Source organism: Vigna umbellata, chromosome 5, assembly GCF_029865625.1.
Source record: "Vigna umbellata cultivar VRB3 chromosome 5, Vumbellata_1.0, whole genome shotgun sequence".
NCBI lineage: Eukaryota > Viridiplantae > Streptophyta > Magnoliopsida > Fabales > Fabaceae > Vigna > Vigna umbellata.
In genome coordinates this window covers 22,907,589-22,931,174 of record NC_142169.1, presented here as the reverse complement: position 1 = coordinate 22,931,174, position 23,586 = coordinate 22,907,589, and the positions used below count along the sequence as shown (strand labels likewise).

Below are 23,586 nucleotides of genomic sequence, written 5' to 3'. Positions count from 1 at the left end.
TTTATTTATTATGCGACTTGAAAATTTTTTAATCCGATCATCTGCATATTCATTGCCCAAATTAATTTTACCCATTCTCGTATAAAATTGTCTTTCTCACTTAGTATACCCTGTACCCTGTCAATCCCCATAAAAATACTATCCCGTACAATTTCTTGCCTTTTTTCTTCCATACCACACTCTTCAATAAACCTTGTTTTTCAATAAGAAAACTATTGCCAAGTTGAACTCCAGCATACAGCTGTGATGTAGCTTTTTACCTCATCTTAAACGTTTCATTTTCAGAAAGGAGCGAAAGCAGAAAAATACACGATATGGACGAAATGGATGGATGCCAATTGTCTGAAAAAAACAAAAGATATGGAAGTCTGCATGCATGTCCCTGAATTTGACGTTAACGGGTATTAACAGATGTTGTATACAACATGATCATGGGAATGTATTCTTCTTGTCTCATACAAGTATGCAACGAACCTATTTCAAAAATATTTTATCTGCGCATACGAAAGTGAACTATGTACACTGAATAATAAAAGGGGGGAAAGAGTGATATACCGCTACAAGCCTACAATAGAGTTCGTTGCAACTCAAGGAGAAGATATGCATGCTAGCAACTTGCGGCAAAGCTGTTGTAACTCAAGAGAAGGATCTGACGAAGATATGGTTGAGAGTACAGACCTGGCTTCTAATAGTCCAACAGATATGTTTTCCAAAATCACATCTTCGCTGGCCATAAGTGATGCTATGAGCTTCGCACCTGCTATCCTTTCCTGTTGAACATTAAAAATGCATAAACATAATACGACATTTTCTCACACGTTATGAGAAATAATACGGCTACACTCAAATTCAAAAGAAAGCCGTATCAGCTTTCTTACTTGTCCACTTTATACCAAGCTGTCATCCATTGCCTTTCTCCCAACATTTTGATTACCACAATTCTACTGGTTACCTTCCTTTTAATTTCAATAAATATTTTCCACACCAATAAATATAAATAAATAGTCTCTGTGTTTTACACTGTCAATACATACATACATAGAAATTAAATTAAAATAAACTTCAGATTGAAATTTAATGCGACTTTATTTGCCTCAATTCAACAAGGATATTATTGAAATTATGGGGTTTTATAAAGTAGTGAGGGCAAAGGACAAAAGAGAGAGTGGTCACTGAGTTCATGACTTTATTCAATAGTGTGTTTTCCAGTTCAATGATAAGAAATAAAGCTCAAACCCTTACTTATAGACTAAACAGTAATCTAAATTAAAATTAAACAAGGAGACAAATCATGAGATAAAAATAGGGAAACTATTCCTAACAGATAATCTAAATACATGGAAAACCAGTTTTGAGATATAATTGAAGTCCTAAGATACTCATAAACATCATGAAGATAAAATATTAGGGTTAAATATGTTTTTAATCCCTAAACTTAGACGCAAAATTAGAATTCACATTTGTCCAAAACTTTAATACATTTTGGTCTCTAAACCTTAGAAATGAATGAACATAGTCCTTTTAACCCAAAGATATTAATTTTTTTGGACTTGTTACGGTGTTCCAGGCTGACATTTGAATTGGAACGTTTCAATTGGTATAAAAGACTCAAACACCATACTAAAACCGTGTTTAACACGTCAAAAAAATTTATCGAAATTGGATTAAGAGGACTATATCTATTAATTTTTCCAGTTTAGAAACCAAACTATATCAAAGTTTAAAATAATGAATTCTAATTTTGCATCAAAGTTTAGGAAATAAAAACATATTTAACCCTACAATATTGATTCTAACATGTTTCATTATTTCAGCTATATGCTAACAGATATGACAGTCTAATAAAATTACAATGGTGAGTGGGTGATACAATTTACCTGTGAAGCTTGCTATAAATATTTGACAACATTCAAAACGCCAACAAAAAAGAACACAACCATAAATTTTTATTGTCAAATATTATGGTACCAAAGTCGATAAAATTCTTTTTAAGTGACCTAGTAATTAGTTTCAATCCACGATTAAGCCACCTACCAACAATATGGTCAATACACCAAACCCAAGATGCAGCAAGTAGATAGATAAGAAACTTGTGTAAAACTATTAATTCTGATAAATTTACATATATGTTAACATTGATTATCAGAAGAACATATGTAGCATTATTAATGGTGAATGACAAAGGTAATTTACCTTGTCTGACTCCTTCCTTAGGGCTTTTAGGGCAATTCTGAGAAGGTCAGATGCATAGGGAAGAACTGCAGATCTTAAATGATAGACAGCTGAAAATAGAACCTGGGTGCATGCTGCTCTAATCTCTGACTTCGTTTCAAACTGTTAGCCAAATATAGTTAGTTTCATAACTAATCAAGATTGTTGAAGTTTCAAAAACTAAAACTCTAGTAAACGAGTACTATCAGGCAAATGTGATCTTAATATGCACTGTTACCTCAAGAGATTGAAGGAGAAAAGGAATAACTTGTGCTGCAAAGGGCTTCTTGCAAGATTCAGGTATCTTCTGGCAAGTGCTAATGAGAACATTACCCATACACAGACGAAAAGAGAGAGAAACTGAAGCAGGAACAAATTCCGAGTTTTCATCCCCAAACTCAGGAGTTGAAGTTCGTTCATTCTTGTAGTTAAAGAACTGATTGATCACATAGCTGACAACAGACTTCCCTGCAGCAGAAGACTCAAAAGAACTGAGATGAAGTCACATTCAACTAACCTGGAGCATCAAGCTTAAAATTCACTAAAACACATCAATAATACCTTCTTTTCCAAGGGCCCTAATTTTGCCAGGCATGGAAGTGATTGATTCCTTAGCTTGTAGTTCAGCACATATCATTAGTGCTAGACAATCAATGCATCCGTGTTGTGCTTTAGAAACTGAGAGAAAACGTAATCATCACAATTAGATTTGGTTCAAATAAAATTGAAAGAAACTTAGAAACAAAATTCTTACAAACCTGAATCAGCGTTCAGACAAGGCCATAACAATACAGTTTCAATCATCTCTCTGATTGCATACATTGAACGATGAGAGAGTGTCTCCCATCCTCTGACCTGTAAATCCAAAAACGGCACCTTATTGCCAGCCAAATTGATGCAGAAAATGCCAGAAACTGAAACAAACTAGTAAAAAGCACCAAAAAATCTAAATAATGATGGGGGGAAATATTTACCACAAGTGATGTGCAGATTGAAAATAAACAGGTCTTTATCTTCAGTATATTCTTAGAGGCAACAGCTCCGTCTAATATGGAGCTAACAAATGGGAGCAGAACCTAAAAAATCAGAAAGCATAGAAAGGTTGAAGGGACATTTTAATAAATATAAACTGCCAATAGGTTACAACTAATAAGGTTTACTGTGGTGCCAGATTCAGATTAGATGTCAGTCATAAAGAGAAGAAACAAGGATTATTATAAGAATATGTAATTGATTATCGAAAACTGGCAGAACTAAGAACTGCATCAAAACAAAAATTATAATAGTATTGAAGAATTTCATCTAAAACTCAATTATGTTGTAAAGTAGTACAGGTGTAAGTAGTTCAAGTTAGGTCGAGTTTAATCTAATTTCCAACCAAACCCAATTAAATTTAGTTGGGTTGGGTTTACCTCTTTTTATTTAACAACTCAATCCAATTATAATCGGGTCAGTTTGGGTCATTGGTTGAATAATTTAAAAATATTATTAACTTTTAAGAAATATCACAACATAAATATTTTCAATGTTTCTTAATATTTATAAGGCATAAACAATATTTATAACAAATTTATAAATAATATTCATATTATAAAATCATTTTTGTAGTAAATTAATAGGACAAATAATATTTTTATTACATATTTATGTAGTTGGATTAGGTCGGGTTTATTAGGTTTGGAATTCGAACCCGTTACCCAACTCAACCAATTTTAATTGGGTGCACAAAAACGTCCAAACCCAACCCAACCCAGAAAAATGCAATTGGATTGGGTTAGAAAGGATTGCAGGTTAGGTGCAACCGGCTTACACCCTAATAATGTAGTATACAAGACAGTGTAAAGAAAAACTCAAACTGAAATGTAAATAAAACCAAGGTTGTTCTCGTGGATGTCTTTCCTGTAAAATTCCAGGGTAGAGGGGGATTGGGAAGAGAACATTACTTGTGGATGAATGCGTCCACACAGCTCAGCAGAGAGCTTCTGAACATCTTCAAATTCAAACTCACAAAAAGCCCTGAAACAAATGAATAAAGGACATATGCATCAGGCTCCTGTAATGTTTAGTTGAAGGAGACAGGCTATGTTCTTCAAGGACCAACCTGTTTAGAAGGAAAGCAGCGATACAATCACAATCAATATCAGTGTTTCTGTTTGCTGCATCTACCTCGCAAGGAAGAAATATACACAGTTTGTAATAACTTCAGAAGAAAAACTCAATGAATTAAACGAAAAATGATACAATGTCTGATCTGACAAACATAGTAGTTAATGTTCGATGCTCAAGAACATGAGATTGTATTAGGATTGGAGTCCAGAATCATGACTGTATAAAACTAACAACCTTAACAATGAATTGTTTAGTGGTAAGACTTCTTTTGTCTACCTTTTAGTTTCATCTATGCGAAATATCAGTTACTACTAGTATAGTTTTAAGCACCTTGAGCAGATGAACTTCTGACAACATTGGCAAGGAAGAGAGAATTTAAAAAATTCTAAGTGGCCGTATTGTCTCAGTCCATCCGTCATTCTTTTAACTACAGTCTACAATACAAGTCTACTAAGTGTTGGATCATTTAGGGACACATTTAAACAAAGTAGCAGAATATCCACAAAATGTAAAAGTAGAGTCCATATTTAACATCTTACAGTGTCAAACTAAACTAGAACAAGATTTTATTATACGAAGGAATCACATAGTAGTTAAGTTTTGCATCCAACTTTTGGAAACATTAAAAAACCACAGTAATCTTAATTCAATGGGCTCAGCAACCAAATTCTAGATGTGCCTTAGTCTTGAGCAAATAGAAACAGGAACAAAATCTGATTCCATGAGCTTTAAATTTGCACATCAGAAGATTAGATAAACAGGTTTTAATACCAGGTAAAACAGAATGGATAACTGTTAACAAAAGAAAAAATAATGAAAAAGCAAACCTCTAAAAGAGAAGATCTGCATGTGGAAAAAAAAAAGGTAGCAGACTCTATAAATCCTTGACATGCGAACAATAATTGGGCAATGGTAGAATCAATATAGCCATCAAGAGAATCAGGCAGGCAGATACAAGGCAGAAATATATACCATGGATTATGTTTTTACTGAGATGCCCATACATAATTGATGAATTGAGGTCGTTGAAAGTTTTCAAGGGAAGAATTTTAATTATGAGCAAAGGGCAAAGATGCTCGAACAGAGATAGCTGCATTTCTTCAAATTCTTCACTTGTGTAGGTTCTTTGCTCCCATCTTGATACGAAACTTTCACCAATCCTGCAGCAGAATTGAAAATGTATCACGAAAGAAATTATCACCAACAAATTAAATAATTGCACAAGTCTTTGTGCCACATTACATTTAGTGATTACACATCCATTGTCAATGCATTTAGTTTACACTAGAATTTTCCCACTTTTGAGACAATTATATAGACACATTCACTCTGATGACAGAATATAAGGACAAAAAGATTTTAATATTATAATAATCCAAATGAAGACACAGTATGATATTATGAATGAGATTAGCATGTCCCATTTGACTCAAATAAACACTTTTACACACTGGAAATATTGTATATGACCATGATAAATCTCGTACAATCATTACACACTACAATCATATTAGAAAGAAACTGAAGCAGAAATAAAACTTTGATCACTTGGCCAGTAATAATGCATATATTGTGCACTTCATGTGGATAAGTGATGAATAGAAAAGCCAAGGGGCAACATTCGTATGAGAAAAGAAAACCAACCATAAATTATTAGTCATCATAAACTTGACAGCTGTCCCAAAACAAACAAAAAAAATATGCAATACAACCAGGACAAATATATCAGTAGGAAGGACCGTTTCTCAAATGTAGACTTAAAACACTGCTGTTCCTTGAATTACAATAGAACAAATGTAGACATTCCAAACAACAAAGTAATGTCAAGCCACTGTAAAGTCCGGTGCTGTAATTACATAAATTGTGTTTGAAGAGAGATGGAAAGAGTTACTAATGCATCCTAATTTACCAAAGAAAAACTATTATGATAAATCAAAACCAACCATAAAATAAGAGCATAATTCTTCATTATCTTTTCATGCTTTAACAGCTTGGCTAATAAGATCAGAAAAAATTATGGATTCCTTAAGTCTTTGACTTCTATAACACACCAGCCAACCAAGCAACATTCCACACTGAGACCATGCCTTTCAGCTCAATAAACTAGAGCATAATTCAAATATCTTCTTTGAACTCTCAATCAATGTGGAATGCATCAGGTTATCATCCATTGGATTTAAAAGTTCTTATGAAGTGAATTTTCATTGTATCCAGTATTTGTCACAAGCACACGGGTCTTTGGTTCTGCAGTTAAGGCTCTTGAGATCAAAATTATAAATAAGGGGAAAACATAACAGCTATAATATTTGGTTTAAGGATCAAAGATAACATTTGATATTTAAAACATTGTACTTCATATACTCACTGCTTCTGGTCTCTAACATGCAACATAACATGATGCAATACAAGATCAGCAACAGTTGCCAAGTTTTCACTTATATAACTCAAGAATTTGACAATAGTTGCATTTGATGGATTTGCAAACATCTTGTCAACCAGTGGTCCGATTAAAAGGTTCCAGTCTTGAACCTGATAATATTGGAAATAACAAATTAGAATATTTTTTGTTAGTGTTGATTCCTGTACTGAAAATACATTTATTGGAGTATATTTTTTAATTGATAACAGTAAACCAACATATTTACATAAAATGCAAGTGTACATGGTTAAGCCACAGGTGAACATGTAAAGGGAAACAGATATACCAAAAGTAATAAACAGTCACCATCAATTAAAAAAAACGGCCAAACCTGAACTCTTCAAGAACTGAGCTTAGAGTAAGAAAGACAATGGTAACCCCGTACCCAATAGCTTAAACTTTAGCTTGCTTTGGTTCTTAACATGGGCAAGAGCAACTTCTACCAAATACTAAGAGTTTTCTTGTAGCCTCCCCAAATCATCATAGAATTTAACTTTAACCAGGTCATGAGGGCTAGTACTATGTCATTGTCCATGATTTGAGAACAAAGGGTTTCAACGTAAGGGAGAATATTAGAGATAAACAATCACTCTTAGGTATACATACATTGCTTTTAGGATTATTTGGGTTCCAGTAGCACATCACTTCAGAAATTAGCAGTCTTTAAATGTTGAAATAATCTATTACTATTTATCACAAATATTAAGTCTTAAAAAGTCTACAGTTCCCATCCCATTAACGAACTTGACCTAAGCAAAAATTACATCAGTCATTTATTTCCATTTTCTTGGTCATATTTCCACATAGAAAGAAAAAGAAGCAATTCCCACATTTAAAAAACAAAAACAAAAGGAGAGAGAAAGCAAAACAGGTAATGGCCGTAAGTTATAACCGTTTATTGGAATGCAGGACATGCACTCTGAAAAGGTATATAGTTGCAGTCATTGATTGGAAAGTCAATGGTTGTAATTGTGACAGAATACATATGCATGACAAATAATGAGTTAAAATATCAGTAGTAATTTTCCTATCAACAGTTATAATTCAATGCATTTACTCTGAACCTTAGAGTGAACCAAATCCTACAGCCATACATAATTTCTCAATCTACCATCTTACACTTTTAGACCATACTGGAACCAGTTTGAGTAATCGGTCAGTATCCAACTTTGACCCTGACACCAGATAAAAAAAATGAGAACATAATAAATGCAGTATTTTTAACATAAAACGGATGTGGATAAACAAGAAACAGATATTACAAACTGTTCAATTAAACAAGAAACAGATATTACAAACTGTTCAATATTTACAGTCACAGTGGTGAACAAGGAAAAGTATAAGAAATTATCACAATTTGAAGTGGACCCTATAATGTAATTATGTACATGTACTTTGATGTGCATCTTGAAAATATAACACATTAAAGTGATATGTAGTTATGCATATTGCGCAGTATTATGCATCCTTATATTATATGCCAGTGAAAATCAGCTAGCACTATTAAGAATTTGGTGATCTTACACTATTGCTTCAACAGCAGAATGTGATTTTCATATTTACAATGTCTGGATAGTGCATGATCTTGAACAATTTCAAAGGAAGCGGCCATTACTTTCCATATTAAACTGTGTTAGAAAACTTGATGAACTTTAGTTTTAGGAGATACAGATGTGAAAAAGCTGATTGAAATTGGTATGGAATTTTACAAACAAAATTATCCACAAATCTATGGTATCAAATGCCACTTGAGAAGTTGTTAAACAACATAAAACTAATCCACTGATAGTATTACACAGCAGTCAATAAATGCTCAACCTATATTCGATAAAGGTTAATATAAAATACAGAACTATGCAATGAAATTTCAAACAGTGATGGAAGTAGGGAAAAAAAGTACCTTCATCTCCATCGGACTGTGGAAAGTCTAGGCTTATACTGGTATTGCTACAAGGATAAGAAGGTAAAATTTTAGCCAAGAATGAATGATATCTTCACCTATAAAAAATTATTAGATTTTGAACTCCAACTCTAGAAACAGTTTCTATAAGTTGAGCTCCAAACTTTAGAGGCCCAGTAGAAGGAGCAAAGGAAAGGTGACATACCTAAGACAGTCAAGAAACAAGAATATGACTTCAATTCTCTGGTTGTGATGTTTGAGGACCTCAATGATGGAATCACTAGCAATTGATTGTCTCTCATCTGAAGAGTAGACAAGACCAACCAGTGCAGGCAAGTACAATGAAGGGTCTGCAAAAGTAATTCACCAATAAAAATTGTCACACGCATTTGTAAAATTTTTGTGACAAGATATTTTCTAGATCACCGTAACAAATATGGAAATAAAGTGAAAACATTATGGCTTAAAAAAATGCGCAACTCATTAAAGGAGAGGAGCACAACAAATAAAGACAATGAAGGAATCATTTCAAAGAGAAAAAAAAGTAAAGGAAATGCAAAGAAGCCACCTATAAGTTAAAGCTATTAGATGCAAGCTTATAAATTGCTTTAATCACACATCTTAAACACACCTTGTAACCTCCTGATATAAAGCTCTATAGACTTTATGTGAGAATAAAACATAGGCCACCAATAGTTTTTGCTTTAAATTAAAATTAAAAACCAAAAAGATGGTGCTTAACAATTGGGAAAAGAAGGTTCAGCACCACATCAAGAACCAATCATCCATAAAGCTCCAGCCAATACAAGACCCGCTAATACTTGCCAATTTATATAAGAAATCTGTATAAAAAAAAATGACACTTTACATTTCAGTTTTAATGCTAACCTATCATTGGAAGTAATTTGGATGCCTGTTCACGAATCATAATTTCTTCATCTCCAAGCCGCTCTAGCAATTTGTTGGCTATATCTTGCCTAAAATACACATTTCAACAAATAAATATACAACAACTAAAAACTGGTATAACAACATAAGCGTCATACCTAGCAGAACAAGACATTAAACTTTGTGATTTTGATGATATACGTAGGACTTCTGATATAACATCCATAGCATTTCTTCTCTGGGAAATGTTTCCAGAAGAAAGGCGCTTCAGAACTTCCATAAGACAGTGATCATCTTTGCTCCTGGAGAATCCTTATATGTATAAGTTCTAAATTTAAAAGAAAAGATTTTAGACTTAAAAAGTGTTTTTAGTCAGTATCATAAGAGAAAGAATAAAATGACTACATTGAACAGTATTCTCCTATCAACATAACAACAGCTCTAGCTGTACCATCCCGCTCATCTAAAAGGTGTAGCAGAAAAGGAATCACACTATTTGCCTTCCTACTGTCAGCAAGTGCATCTTCTTGTGAGTAATCTGGCCTCAGAATGATAGCCTTGAATATTGAAACAACTCCAGCTATAACATCCTCATCAGTGCAATTAAGCTACAGAAAAAAGAAGGAAAGGTATAAATGCTCAATTTTCAAACTGGTAAGGAAATCTAGACACAAATTACCAAATCACAGTTTGATTAATCATTGACTTCTAAATACATCATAACTAAAAAATATGTCGATAATAAGCAATGCACGAACTATAGTTCTATGCCAATATGCAGCATAACCCAGGTTACACATAACAGATGGCAATGCCTGTATCAAATATGTGAACTTAAAGTTGTAAAACATCAAGTACATCTGGACTCAGTTTGTAAAATTAAAAACAGTACTCTGCCTTGACAGAGCATCATTGGTAAACAAACAATGTTAATTAACTATGGAATGGTTAGAAAAACAAATGTCAGATTCAACCGACAGTTACTGCTGAAAATAACAGCATTGATCTTTCTATCAGATGAAAGGACATTATTACTGTATTAAAGGCACTGCAAAATCCACGTCAACATGTCATTCAAGTTCAGAACTAAGAAAAGGCTATAATAAAAATACTAATAGATGGTATCCTTGTTCTAACTAAAATTGAGTGCTAAACCTGATCCATGCAAGGGAAAAAAAATTGATTTTGAAGGAGAATGAATATAACACATTCATTCGCATGATTAAATGGTTGTGTAACACTTTTGTTTAAAAATATATCTGCAATATATTTCCCCAAGAAGGCCTCAATTAGAGGTACCTGTGGTACTAGAATGCGTGAGATATTCATCCCAAACTCCGACACTGTGCTTTCAAATCTCTTGATATCCAGACGTCCCAAAAGCAGGCATAAACAATTCAAAAAGAACTTTCTGGTCTCCAACCCACCATCATTGTTGTCAATATGGCCACCACCAGTGTGGTTGTCCATATAATACTGCAATTTGCATGGACATCAGAAACAAAAATAATTTCAGCACGCACAATCATATGAAACCAGAAATAATTGAGTTATCATGTCAGCATATCAAATATATTATCACCTACTGACCTTTTTCTGATTAATTTGAATTGATGTATCTCTAGCTAGTAACAGTTACAAACTCACCATAAGATATGCTCAAATCTAAGTAAAACGCACCACAAAACTGGTGGTGAATGGAGATATCGTTGAGTATATTTTACAGAGTTAATATGAGACTGTCGCTTCACAAAGTGCTAAATAAAATGTATGCCACAAACACTCTTACTTACCACAAGACTGCCAAAAATTGCACAAGAGACACTATCCAGATAGTCAAAGGAAAATTCCCTTTTATATATGCCGTAAGTTAAAGCCTAAATATCTATACAATATGATGAAGTCAGACAGCATATATTTTTCTTAGCAGAAGTGCTAAAACAAGAACAATTTTATCACCCCTCGCAACATCAAATAGAGACACCTTGCCATCCATATCAACTGGGACATAAGGTGGTTGCTCAAATTACTTCAAGACATCATTATAAATATATAGCTACTCTGTACTGTATATAACCTGGATGCCAGACATATACTGGTCCAACAGTTCCTTGTAATGCTGCGAGAACTTCTTATCTTCCAGGTGTAGTAGCACACTATAATGCTTCCAGCAAGAACAGAGCAGTAAATCTCCAGTCTTCAGAGCATTAGAATCAGTCTTCAATGCCGCAGACAAAGAAAAATTATGGTCCATAGAAAACTAGTAAGTGACTGAATTGAATATCAAATAGACAAAAAAAAAACGTATTGATTCCAGAACCTGCCTCTAGTTGAAAGGATCCGTGGTGATTCTTTATCTCCTGCAGCCATTTAAGAACTTGTTCCAAGCCTTTGGCATGTAAAAAACGACTTTTCCTGCTCCACTGTAATGTAGAGTTGAATATTAAACAACTGAATAAGTTCAGTGCAAAGTTCAACAGAAAGCAACAGGAAGAAGTTACAGCTTGAACCATCTTTTTTACATTCTTGTCACATATGCATGCTCATAGCAGTAATTTTGTATGCCAGTTAGAATTCAGTTACAAGTTTGTGTCTGATTATACTTTCTGCAGAAGCAATGAGTTCCCATCACAAAATTGAAGATAGTTTTACCTTAGTTGCCCCTCTGAAAAGGAACATTGAAAAAGGGTTAATCATGAACCTAAAATCAGGACAGGTTTTGTTTACCAAATTCAATGTAACAGGAAATGTTGCCATAGCTGACCGTCTAAAAGTCTTATTCACAATGTAGTTAAATAATGCCATCACTTTCTAATGTTTTCTTATTCAATATGATTTTCCTCATAGTATATCACAGTTGCATATGATGAATATATCAATCAAAGAATTAAGAACAAAGACCGTATAACTTACAGAAAGGAGTCTTCGAACCAAACAAATAATGTCATCTAAATGATGCCACAGAGTAAAGTCCCTTTCGATCATTGACATAAAAAATTTTGAATCCAATTTCTCCTTCTTGTCAGTAGTAGGAGAATGTACAAAAGTAATTGCCTGATCTTTTGCTCTAGCATTTAACTTCAACTTTTTATTGTCCGCCATTTTTGTTAATGCTCCCGAAAGGGACAAAAAACAATCAGCCGCAGACACTCCAAGGCGAGATGGCAACTCAAAACCATCCTGCAAAGTACTGAAAAGCCAGTGGTCAGATAATGAAAAATTGAGGAATAATCACTGAATTAATAAAAGAACATTATAATGATACCATCCACAAAAAGAACAAATGGGAGAGATATGGGCTTGACATTATTGGTAAAATAAATGGGTACAATGCTGCAACAGGAAACATGAAAAGATGAATTTATGAAGAGGAGCAGCTGTGCACAAGTGAGACTTATCATTGAACACATTTATAATCAATCAAACGCCTCTAGCCAACAATGGTAGCTCCTGACAGTATCAGGACTCAAGCCTATAAAGAGAGCGGGGTATTTAGATGAATGTTTGAATATACAATGTAAGACATATATACGTTTACATAACATACAATAATATAAAAGACAATTATCTTGATAACTACACTAGTCCAATGCTGAATGCACACGGGAAAAATCTACCACTAAACAACATGAACATCCGTTTACATTACACTTTGAAACAAGAGATGCATGAGAAAGAACAATACCTTCCTTTATTAACAATACTGGCCAAATCCGGAAGACAAGAGGAGAGTATCTTCAACAAATCTCCATACCTCTCCCGTATCCCTAACAAACACAAGTTAATTAATTAATCCAAATGAATTGAAAATAAAAAGGTTTCCTATTTCCAAATATGTTCTCTGTCATACTTGAGTTGAAATAGCGAGAGTGAAAACTAGTGTTAGAATAATTATTAAGTCTACCTATAATTAGTGTAGCAGGGCCTAAAGTAGGTAGTTGTGTGTTGGGTTATCTATAATGATTGTTCCTAGCAGTCTAGGACAATCTCTTCATCTTCCATCAATCTATTGTACCAGAGTTTATCTATATAAATAAGAGAACTGAGAAGGGTCTTCTAAGCCCTTCAAAACTATTTTTCTCAGTTTTAGATCTCAAGTTGGTATCAGAGCAGGTTCATCCTGCTCTGGTTTCTGTCCTGGGTTGTCCACCAGCACTGTCACTGTTGTTTGCATCTGTCCGGTGCCGTTCGCCGTTGTCCGCGGCTGTCTCGCCACTATCTGCAGCTGTCAACTGCAGTTTGTAGTTCTTCAACTTGGTTGTCTGCCACCTCGCATTTGTCCGCTGCTGTCCACCGCCGTTCGCCGCCGTCTGCCACCGTCCGCCGCCGTCCGCCGTCACTGTTCCGTCCGGCGACCACTGGATCTGGTTCGCCTCTTCACGCGACAGCCAACCCCACCGGTGGGTTCGCCTGATTCTCCTCCACGCGCCGCCTCTTTGTGCGCTGCGAACAGGCGCGTGCTGTCCACGCGCCGCCCTCTGCTCACCGGAAAGTCGCCGCGCCACCTCCATAGCTGTCGCCCTCTGCTCCTCTGTCCGTTCTGCCCCTCAAAATATTACTTTGGTATGTCCAGAAGCTCCCCTTTAAAAAAACCCTAAGACCCCCCTAGGGTTTTTTGGTTCTTCACGGTTTTTCTGGTTCTTCACGGTTTTTCTGGTTCCTTCTCCTCTTTTTATCAAAGAATGGCGTCTGGAAGTGCTCTTTCTTTCTCTGGAAGTCCCTCAATCACTTCCGAAAAGCTAAACGGAAAGAATTATCTATGTTGGTCTGCTGCTGTAGAAATGTGGTTCCTTGGTCAAGGACATTATGACCACCTCGAGCAGGATGGAAGCCAAGTACCTTCTGACAAAGCTGAACAATGGAGCTAAACTTTCCAAACCAAGCACGTGGTGATTGCTTGAGCCCATATAGAGATCGGTTCAATTTACAAACCATACCAGACTCCCCCTGAGCAACAAACCCTGGAGGTTGCTCCATATAAACTTCTTCCTCAAGATCACCATGGAGAAAGGCATTTTTGATATCCAACTTCCCCCGGGAAAAAAGGCTGTTGGTTGTCGATGGGTATATGCAATTAAAGTCGGCCCTAATGGTAACATTGATAGGCTCAAAGCCCGGCTGGTTGCAAAAGGGTACACTCAGGTTTATGCTCTTGATTATTGTGACACCTTTTCTCCCGTGGCAAAGATGACTACCATTCGATTGTTCTTTGCAATGGCAGCCATTCGTCATTGGCCACTTCATCAGTTGGATATCAAAAATGTCTTTCTCCATGGTGATCTTGAGGAAGAAGTTTATATGGAGCAACCTCCAGGGTTTGTTGCTCAGGGGGAGTCTGGTATGGTTTGTAAATTGAACCGATCTCTATATGGGCTCAAGCAATCACCACGTGCTTGGTTTGGAAAGTTTAGCTCCATTGTTCAAAAATTTGGGCTAAAACGCAGTGAAGCAGATCATTCAGTCTTTTATTATCATTCGTCTCCCGGGAAATGTGTTTACTTGATAGTATATGTTGATGATATAGTTATTACAGGAAATGATACTGCTGGAATATCTCAATTGAAGGAGTATTTGTGTAGACATTTCCAAACCAAGGATCTTGGGAGCCTCAAATACTTCCTAGGCATTGAAGTAGCTCAGTCAAAAGATGGAGTTGTAATCTCCCAAAGGAAGTATGCTCTGGATATTTTGCAAGAAACAGGCATGATTGATTGTAGACCTGTTGATAGCCCTATGGATCCAAATCAAAAATTAACAACAGAAGAAGGTGAATTATTCCCCGACCCGGAGAGATATAGGAGGCTAGTTGGAAAACTAGCCTATCTCACTATTACAAGGCCGGATCAATCTTTTGCAGTTGGAGTGGTTAGTCAGTTTATGCAAGCTCCATGTGTTGGCCATTGGAATGCTATCATTCGCATTCTAAGGTATGTGAAAAAGGCTCCCGGGCAAGGGCTCTTATATGAAGAAAAAGGAAGTCTTCAGGTATCAGGATATTGTGATGCTGATTGGGCAGGTTCTCCTATTGATAGACGATCTACTACTGGATATTGTGTTTTCCTTGGAGGAAACATTATCTCATGGAAAAGTAAGAAACAAAATGTAGTGGCTCGATCAACAGCTGAGGCTGAATATAGGGCAATGGCTTCATTAACATGTGAACTTATATGGGTGAAGCAGTTCCTTCAAGAGCTTAACTTCTGTGACATAGATGTATTGTGATAACCAAGCTGCTCTTCACATTGCATCAAATCCAGTGTTTCACGAGAGAACCAAACATATAGAAATTGATTGTCATTTTGTTCGCGAAAAATTATTGTCAAAAGAAATTTGTACTGAGTTTGTTGGATCAAATGACCAACTCGCAGATGTGTTGACTAAGTCGTTAAGGGGACCTCGGATTGAGTTTATTTGTTCCAAGCTTGGTAGATACAATTTGTATGCTCCAACTTGAGGGGGAGTGTTAGAATAATTATTAAGTCTCCCTATGATTAGTGTAGCAGGGCCTAAAGTAGGTAGTTGTGTGTTGGGTTATCTATAATGATTGTTCCTAGCTAGGACAATCTCTTCATCTTCCATCTATCTATTGTACCAGAGTTTATTTATATAAATAAGAGAATTGAGAAGGGTCTTCTAATCCCTTCAGAACTATTTTTCTCAGTTTTAGATCTCAAGTACTAGAAACTCACCACTTAACATGGATTGATGAGCGGAACTTTCAAATTCAACTAGATTCCGAAGAAGGAGGCACCAACCAAGCAACAAGTAGCGGTCGTGCACGTGCTTTCTGGCAACGACGCCAGCGAGAGCCTCGGCAACGGGTTGGAAAAGAAGCTCGTCCTGGAAGAGCCAGTTCAACAGAAGCATAGCTTGGTCACCATGCTTGGACTTTAACACCTGGAAACACGAAAAACACATCGTAACGAAGAGAAAGCAGAATCCGAAATAAACAAATTGAGGAGGAGAAAATGCATACGCTGTCGATGATTGGAAGAAGGACTTGGTCGAGGGAAGAATTATTGGTCGCAGCGTCGGCAACGTAGCTGTGGAAAAACCAGAGAGAGTCTTCGAGGGAAACGAGTGAAGTGTGCGAGCGCGAAGAATGTGAGGAGAGGCGAGAAATAGAGTCGTGAAGCTTCTTAGGACGGGAAGTGAGAAGAGAAGTGATGGCACGTGCGAGCGTGACGGAGACGATGGACTCGCGTTGTGGCTCCGATTTCCACAGCAACTCTTCTTCTCCCTCCATTCTTCTCTATGCCTACTACCTTGGTGTCAAGTTTACACTTATTCAACTGAACCAGACGACGTCAATGAACTGAATGTCATGTCAGTTTTTGTTTATTTTTTCATATTTGGGCCTAATGTAGGCCCAAAAGGAAAATAAGATGTGACGCAGCGTGTTGGTCCCGTTTCACTGCCGTCTGTAATGCTCCCTCCGCAGAGTGACTGCAGAGACATTTGCAAGGTGCTGGTGTGTCTAACACATTCAAGGTTACTCCCCAAGGGTCTTCAACTCCATGCATACGTTATCAAATTAGGGTTTGAAGCTCTTCCATTGGTTTGCCATCATTTGATCAACTTCTACTCCAAAACTAACCTTCCTCACTCCTCGCACAAACTCTTCGATTCCTTTCCCCAGAAGTCCGCCACCACATGGAGCTCCGTCATCTCCGCCTTCGCCCAGAACGACCTCCCCCACCTCGCCCTCCGCTTCTTCCGTCGCATGCTCCGCCACGGCCTCCTTCCCGACGACCACACCCTACCCACCGCCACAAAGTCCTGCGCCGCCCTCTCGTCCCTCCCCACCGCCCACTCCCTCCACGCCCTCGCCATAAAAAGCGCCAACCACTTCGACGTGTTCGTTGGAAGCTCCCTCGTCGATATGTACGCTAAATGCGGCGAAATAAACAACGCGCGCAAGGTGTTCGACGAAATGCCTCATAAAAACGTTGTCTCCTGGAGCGGCCTGATATATGGATACTCCCAATTGGGTCTCGATGAGGAGGCTTTGAACCTCTTTAAATGTGCTTTGCAGCAGGATTATGATATTCGAGTTAATGATTTTACATTGTCTAGTGTTTTGAGGGTTTGTAGTGCTTCCACTTTGTTTGAGTTGGGCAAGCAAGTGCATGGATTGTGCTTTAAGACGAGTTTTGACTCGTCCTGCTTTGTGGCTAGTTCATTGATCTCGTTGTACTCCAAGTGTGGAGTTGTGGAAGGGGGTTACAAAGTTTTTGAGGAGGTGAAGGTTAGGAACCTTGGCATGTGGAATGCGATGTTGATTGCGTGTGCTCAGCATGCTCACACGGGGAAAACGTTTGAGCTGTTTGAAGAGATGGGGAGTGTCGGGGTGAAGCCGAATTTCATCACGTTCTTGTGTCTGCTTTATGCGTGCAGCCATGCGGGGTTGGTGGAGAGGGGGAAGCATTACTTTGGGTTGATGAAGGAGCATGGGATTGAACCCGGATCGCAGCATTATGCAACCATGGTCGATTTGCTTGGTCGTGCTGGGAAGTTGGATGAAGCGTTTCGGGTGATTGAGGGCATGCCTATGGAGCCAACGGAATCTGTTTGGGGGGCTTTGTTGACTGGGTGCAGGATTCATGGGAACACTGAATGGGCTTCATTTGTGGCTGATAGGATTTTTGAGATGGGTGCTGTAAGTTCTGGGATTAATGTCTTGCTTTCTAATGCTTATGCTGCTGCTGGGAGATGGGAGGAGGCGGCGAGAGCGAGAAAAATGCTGAGGGATCAGGGAATAAAGAAAGAAACTGGTTTGAGTTGGGTGGAGGAGGGTAACAGGGTTCATACATTTGCTGCTGGGGATAGGTCTCATGGGAAGACCAAGGAAATTTATGAGAAGTTGGAGGAGCTGGGAGAGAAAATTGCGAAAGCTGGGTACGTTGCAGACACGTCTTTCGTGTTAAAAGAAGTGGACGGAGATGAGAAGAGTCAAACTATAAGGTATCATAGTGAAAGGTTGGCCATAGCGTTTGGACTTATTACTTTTCCTCAGGAGCGACCTATCAGAGTGATGAAGAACTTGCGTGTTTGTGGTGATTGCCACACTGCCATCAAGTTTATTAGCAAATGTACCGGAAGGGTAATCATTGTGAGGGATAATAACCGGTTCCATCGATTTGAGGAGGGAAAATGTACATGCGGAGATTATTGGTGATGATGGCAAGGTGATAAATAACATGAGAGTCACTGAACAAATCAAATTATTTTCAGTGGCAGAGGAGGAACAGAGTAGCATCAACTCTCAACTTGTCTTTTGCTATCTCGCCGCGTATAGATCGTGGTAATTTTGAATCTTTTTTATATTTATTTATTTTTTTGCCGTTGCAGATAACGTGATGGGAGGGAAAAGGGAAGCCTATATAGTACTGTACTCATACCCCACGAAGAACTCCAAAAGCAATTTGAATACCATTCTTGAGACTATCAATTGTTGCATTTACAAAACCTAGTGTGTTATATGACAACCTAATTTGCACTTTTGTAGATGTTCCAGGGTATGACAACCTTCAAATATAAAGACATAGATAAGATGCGTGAATGTGAGAAGTAGCAGTTTTGATGGCGCTTCTGATTACTCAGTTGACTTCTCCATACCATTTTGATTGAGGTTGGAACATCAATGACATGCCAGCCAAGTCGCAAGTTTAAATTGTCATGGCCGGCAAGTTTTTGTGATGCTCCTCTGCCAAAGTTGACGTCTGTCGATACCTGTGATCTGAGTTTTTTTCTTGCTCTTAATGCTTTGGCCTGAGATATAGACTGGTTATATAGTTATGATATATGGATTTTAGTTTCAGCATACTGTGTGTTGTGTGTTCATCTAAAGTGTAAGGCATAGCTATGTTTAGCTGCTCTAATAACGATTATGTAACGGATCTGACATCTCCTTGTATGTATATTCTTGGCGGAGCTTCATGGTTAATTAAGGGAGTTTTGACTCCTTTAAATTTTTTTACATAAATTAGTATATAAATAAAAGTATTTTTTTAATTTTACTAAATTATATATATATATATATATATATATATATATATATATATATATATATATATGACAGTGAAATAGTGAAGGGTCCAAGGAGGTGAGTGGGTGGGAGAAAAAATTCCAGAAGGAGAATTTCAATCTTTCGAAATGACTTTTTCGGAAAGCACTTTCTAACTATTTTTTCCGAAACTTACACCAGATATCTTTCCGGAAGAGACTAAACAATACTTTTACGACTTTAATTTTCCGGAAATATAGATTACGTTTCTGGAAACAAAAAAATCATTTTCTACTTACCTGCACATTTCAGTAATTGTATATGCATAACTCATACCTCAATAATATTCCTGTCACAAATCACCAGCACATCTCCGGGACCTAGCAAGCACCTCCCCAAAATAAAATGAACATGGGTAAAAATGGAATTTTAAAAAATAATGGAGTGTAGCTAGAAATTGATGGGTGCAGAAAGCAATATCCATGAGTTCATTGCAGTTGGCCCATATAGTTTTGACGTAGCCCCAAATATGAACCGGGTGTTACTCCCTCCACCACATTTTCTCCCTCCACCTCCCCAATTTTATTACATATTTTTTGAATTACAAAACTAACATTTTATAATTACACAAATAACCTTTTTATTTTTTAATCCTAATTATTTACTTTAACCCTAAAATTTATCTTTCTACCTCTTCTCACCCACCTCCCAACCCTCTCAGATTCTCACCCAAATTCCATCACATTTGTTTATCATCTTCCATTTTTCCTCACAAGGTTAGTGATGATATTTTGATTTTTTTTTTAAATGTAATGCATATATCTCTGTGTTGTGCTCTGCGTTTTTTTGCTGTGTGCATGTGTTGGGAGAAAGGAAGAAGATAACCAGGCCAAAAACGGATGTCGAGTATCCGTTTGGATCTGAAACGGATGTCGATATCCGTCGACGGATGTTGACATCCGTTTTCCCTTAAACGGATGTTGACATCCATTGACGGATGCTCACATCCGTTTAAAGATTATACGGTTTATATTTTAGGGTTTTATTACGCACCTTCACGCCTCTGAACCTCTCACGCCTCTGAACTAGCACCACCACACTCACGGCTGAAGATGAATTGCTTTCCCATTTTCAATCTTACTAAACACAAAGTCCACCACACTCTCACGTCACAATTCTATAAAAGAGAAGAAGAAGTAGCGTAAGAGACAACCTCAGAAAAATAATAAAGAGAAAGAGGGAAGAATGATAAAGAGAATAAATGTCCACGTGAAATTTTAAATAATATTAACCCTAAAATTTTAATAAGGGTAAACTAGGAATGAAAAAATAAAAAAAAGGATAAAAGGGGAATGAGGTGGTGGAGGAAGTAAGTTGTGGTGGTGGAGGAAGTAAGTTGTGGTGGTGGAGGGAGTAACACCCATATGAACATGTGTTTCACCCTACACAACATCTTACCTTACACCTCTAAAAATTTTACTTTTAACCTTTTAACATCTCATTTTGCATCTCCAATTTTTTCAAAATTTTTATTTTTAACTCTAATAAATACTTTTCCATTTTTTTTCTTTCTTATTAAAACCACTCTTCACCACCTTAATAATAATTTAATTTAATTTAAAATTTAAATATTATTTAATATAATTTTATATTTTAATAATTATTAAAATATGATTTATATTATAATAATAATTATATTAAAAACATAAAAATAAAATAATAAAAATAATAATAATAATAATAATAAATTTGATTTAATATATTCAAATATATTAAATTATATTAAAATATTAAAATAAATTAAATAATTATTAAATTTTAAATAAAAGCCAAAATTTTAAAAAACGTGTTTATCAGATATTAAAATTCGTAACATATGCTAACACTTTTTCTTTTTATTTAAAATTTAATAAATATTAAATTTAAATAAAAATTATAATATTATTTATTAGACTTTTATATTTTAATAATTATTAAAATATAATTTATATTTTTATAATAGTTTTATTAAAAAAATTATAATAATAACTAAAATAAGTAATAATAATAAAAATAAAAATAATATTTAAAATTTTTAAATATATTAAATTATATTAAAATATTAAATCAAATTCAATAATTATTAAAGTTTAAACAAAAACAAAATTTTAAAAAATTTGTTAATCGGATATCCGATAAGTTATATATTCATATCTCCGATAAATAATTGTTTTTTTTTTAATTTTAATAATTATTTAATTTAATTTAATATTTTAATATAATTTAATATATTTAAATATTTTGTTCAATATAATTTTTTTATATTTGATAGATAATTGTTTTTGAAATTTTGTTTTTATTTTTATTTTAATAATTATTTAATTTAATTTAATATTTTAATATGATTTAATATATTTAAATATATTAAATATTTTATTTAATATAATTTTATTTTTATTGTCATTATTTTTATTTTTATTTTTATTATTTTATTTTTATATTTTTAATATAACTATTATTATATTATAAATCATATTTTAATAGTTATTAAAATATAAAATTATATTAAATAATATTTGAATTTTAAATTTAATTATTATTAAAGTGGTGTATAGTGCTTTTAATAATAAAAAAAAGAAAATAAAAAATATTTATTAAAATTAAAAGATAATTTTTTGAAAAAGTTGGAGGTGTAGGATAAGATGAAATGATAAAAGGTTAAAAATGAAATTTTGGAAGTGAGATGAGATGTTGGAGGTGTAGGATGAAATACTTAATATGAATTTAAAGTTTTGATCATGAACTTGGAAAATTAAAGTTTTGGCTGTGTTATCTTATACTCCCAATCAATTCATCTTCACTTCCAAAAATTTTTAAATTTCAAAACTGTCTTTATAATTCAAAAAACCTTATATTGTGTTTCATTAGATTTTGAAATCTAGTGAAAAAATTGTTTTTATTAAATTTTGAAATTTGATAAAGAATTACTATCTTCTTTTATCAAATTTCAAGATTCAATGAAAGGTTTTTCATTTTTTCACTAAATTTTAAAATTTGATAAAGTTTTTGAAAAATCCTTTATTAGATTTTGAAATCTAAAAGAAATTCTTATCATGTTTTAAAATCCGACCAAGAAAAATGTAATTTTAGGACTATTTTTAAAAAAATTGGAAATGCAGATAAAATGTTTAGAAGTGCATGGTAAAATAGCCTAAAGTTTTTTATGATTCTAAAGATCATATAGTCGGGAAAAATACTGTTTGTGTTTTTCTAACAAGATTTCATGGGTATTTAATTCATTTATCTATTTACTTAGTATAATTTTAGATATAATTCACAAATGACTTTTTCTTTACAAATTTAGTTGAAAATGGGTCTTTAAATGTTTAATTATAATTAATACATATGTTTTTCCACAAATTTAGCGCATAAATTATCCTTTTACATTACTTTTTCATTTGGAATTTAATAATGGAGTGAACCTAAAATAACTGAAAATATCTTTGCAATAAACATGTAAAATTAAATTTGGTTAAACTGAAGTTAATAAAATAAACGAAGATCATATTGATTTGGAACAAACTTAGACATGTTTGGTATTGGAGAATTTTTTATCCAAGAATCACAATATTTGAAAATTATGAATCCATTTCCAATCATATTTATATTTTTCTAGATATATAAATGACTGATTATATATAGTTTTTCTCAAATCTTTAATTTGTTAAACATTAATACTTTACAGTAAAATAAGTTTGATTTTGACAGGAAACAAAAATCAAACACTTTCTAAGATTTCCAGCCCATACAATACAACCAATGACATGGTTATAAACAATTTTGTTTACCTCAAATATAAATTAAAAAATGTTCAAATTCAGCAAATCGAAATAGAAACAAGTTTTACCTAATTCAATCATGATTTTATTATTTCAAAAGTATAATCAAGGGAATTGAAATGCCGACATCATCTTCAATAAATCTGATTAGAGAAAATTTGAAATATATATAATTCTTTTTTATATAAAATTAAATAAACTTAAGCATCACAAAGACACCTGAATGCGAATATAC

General features: G+C 34.7%; 2 protein-coding genes across 3 annotated transcripts; one reads left to right on the top strand and one right to left on the bottom strand.

The window, feature by feature from the left end:
• Positions 1-328: 328 nt before the first annotated feature.
• Positions 329-16,781, bottom strand: LOC124840323 (ARM repeat superfamily protein). Of its 2 annotated transcripts, XM_088114973.1 has the most exons (23): positions 16,504-16,781; positions 16,217-16,424; positions 13,213-13,294; positions 12,441-12,717; positions 11,852-11,950; positions 11,605-11,745; positions 10,827-11,003; positions 9,933-10,135; positions 9,686-9,829; positions 9,528-9,616; positions 8,845-8,989; positions 8,640-8,686; positions 7,859-7,914; positions 6,686-6,849; positions 5,293-5,480; positions 4,313-4,373; positions 4,155-4,227; positions 3,186-3,287; positions 2,970-3,066; positions 2,773-2,889; positions 2,450-2,679; positions 2,194-2,334; positions 329-770 (listed from the first exon to the last, which is right to left on the bottom strand). In XM_088114973.1, the coding sequence occupies exons 1-23, from the start codon at positions 16,771-16,773 to the stop codon at positions 588-590; spliced, it is 3,294 nt and encodes a 1,097-aa protein (XP_087971099.1). In that variant the 5' UTR covers positions 16,774-16,781; the 3' UTR covers positions 329-587. The 2 variants fall into 2 exon arrangements, with proteins under 2 accessions (XP_087971099.1, XP_087971100.1); XM_088114974.1 differs by lacking the exon at positions 16,504-16,781 and having other exon boundaries at positions 12,441-12,707; positions 16,217-16,231.
• A 169-nt stretch (positions 16,782-16,950) lies between these two features.
• LOC124841265 (putative pentatricopeptide repeat-containing protein At5g52630) lies at positions 16,951-19,477 on the top strand. Its single transcript, XM_088114975.1, has 2 exons — positions 16,951-18,831; positions 19,036-19,477. The coding sequence occupies exon 1, from the start codon at positions 16,954-16,956 to the stop codon at positions 18,703-18,705; it is 1,752 nt and encodes a 583-aa protein (XP_087971101.1). The 5' UTR covers positions 16,951-16,953; the 3' UTR covers positions 18,706-18,831; positions 19,036-19,477.
• The last annotated feature ends 4,109 nt before the right edge of the window (positions 19,478-23,586 follow it).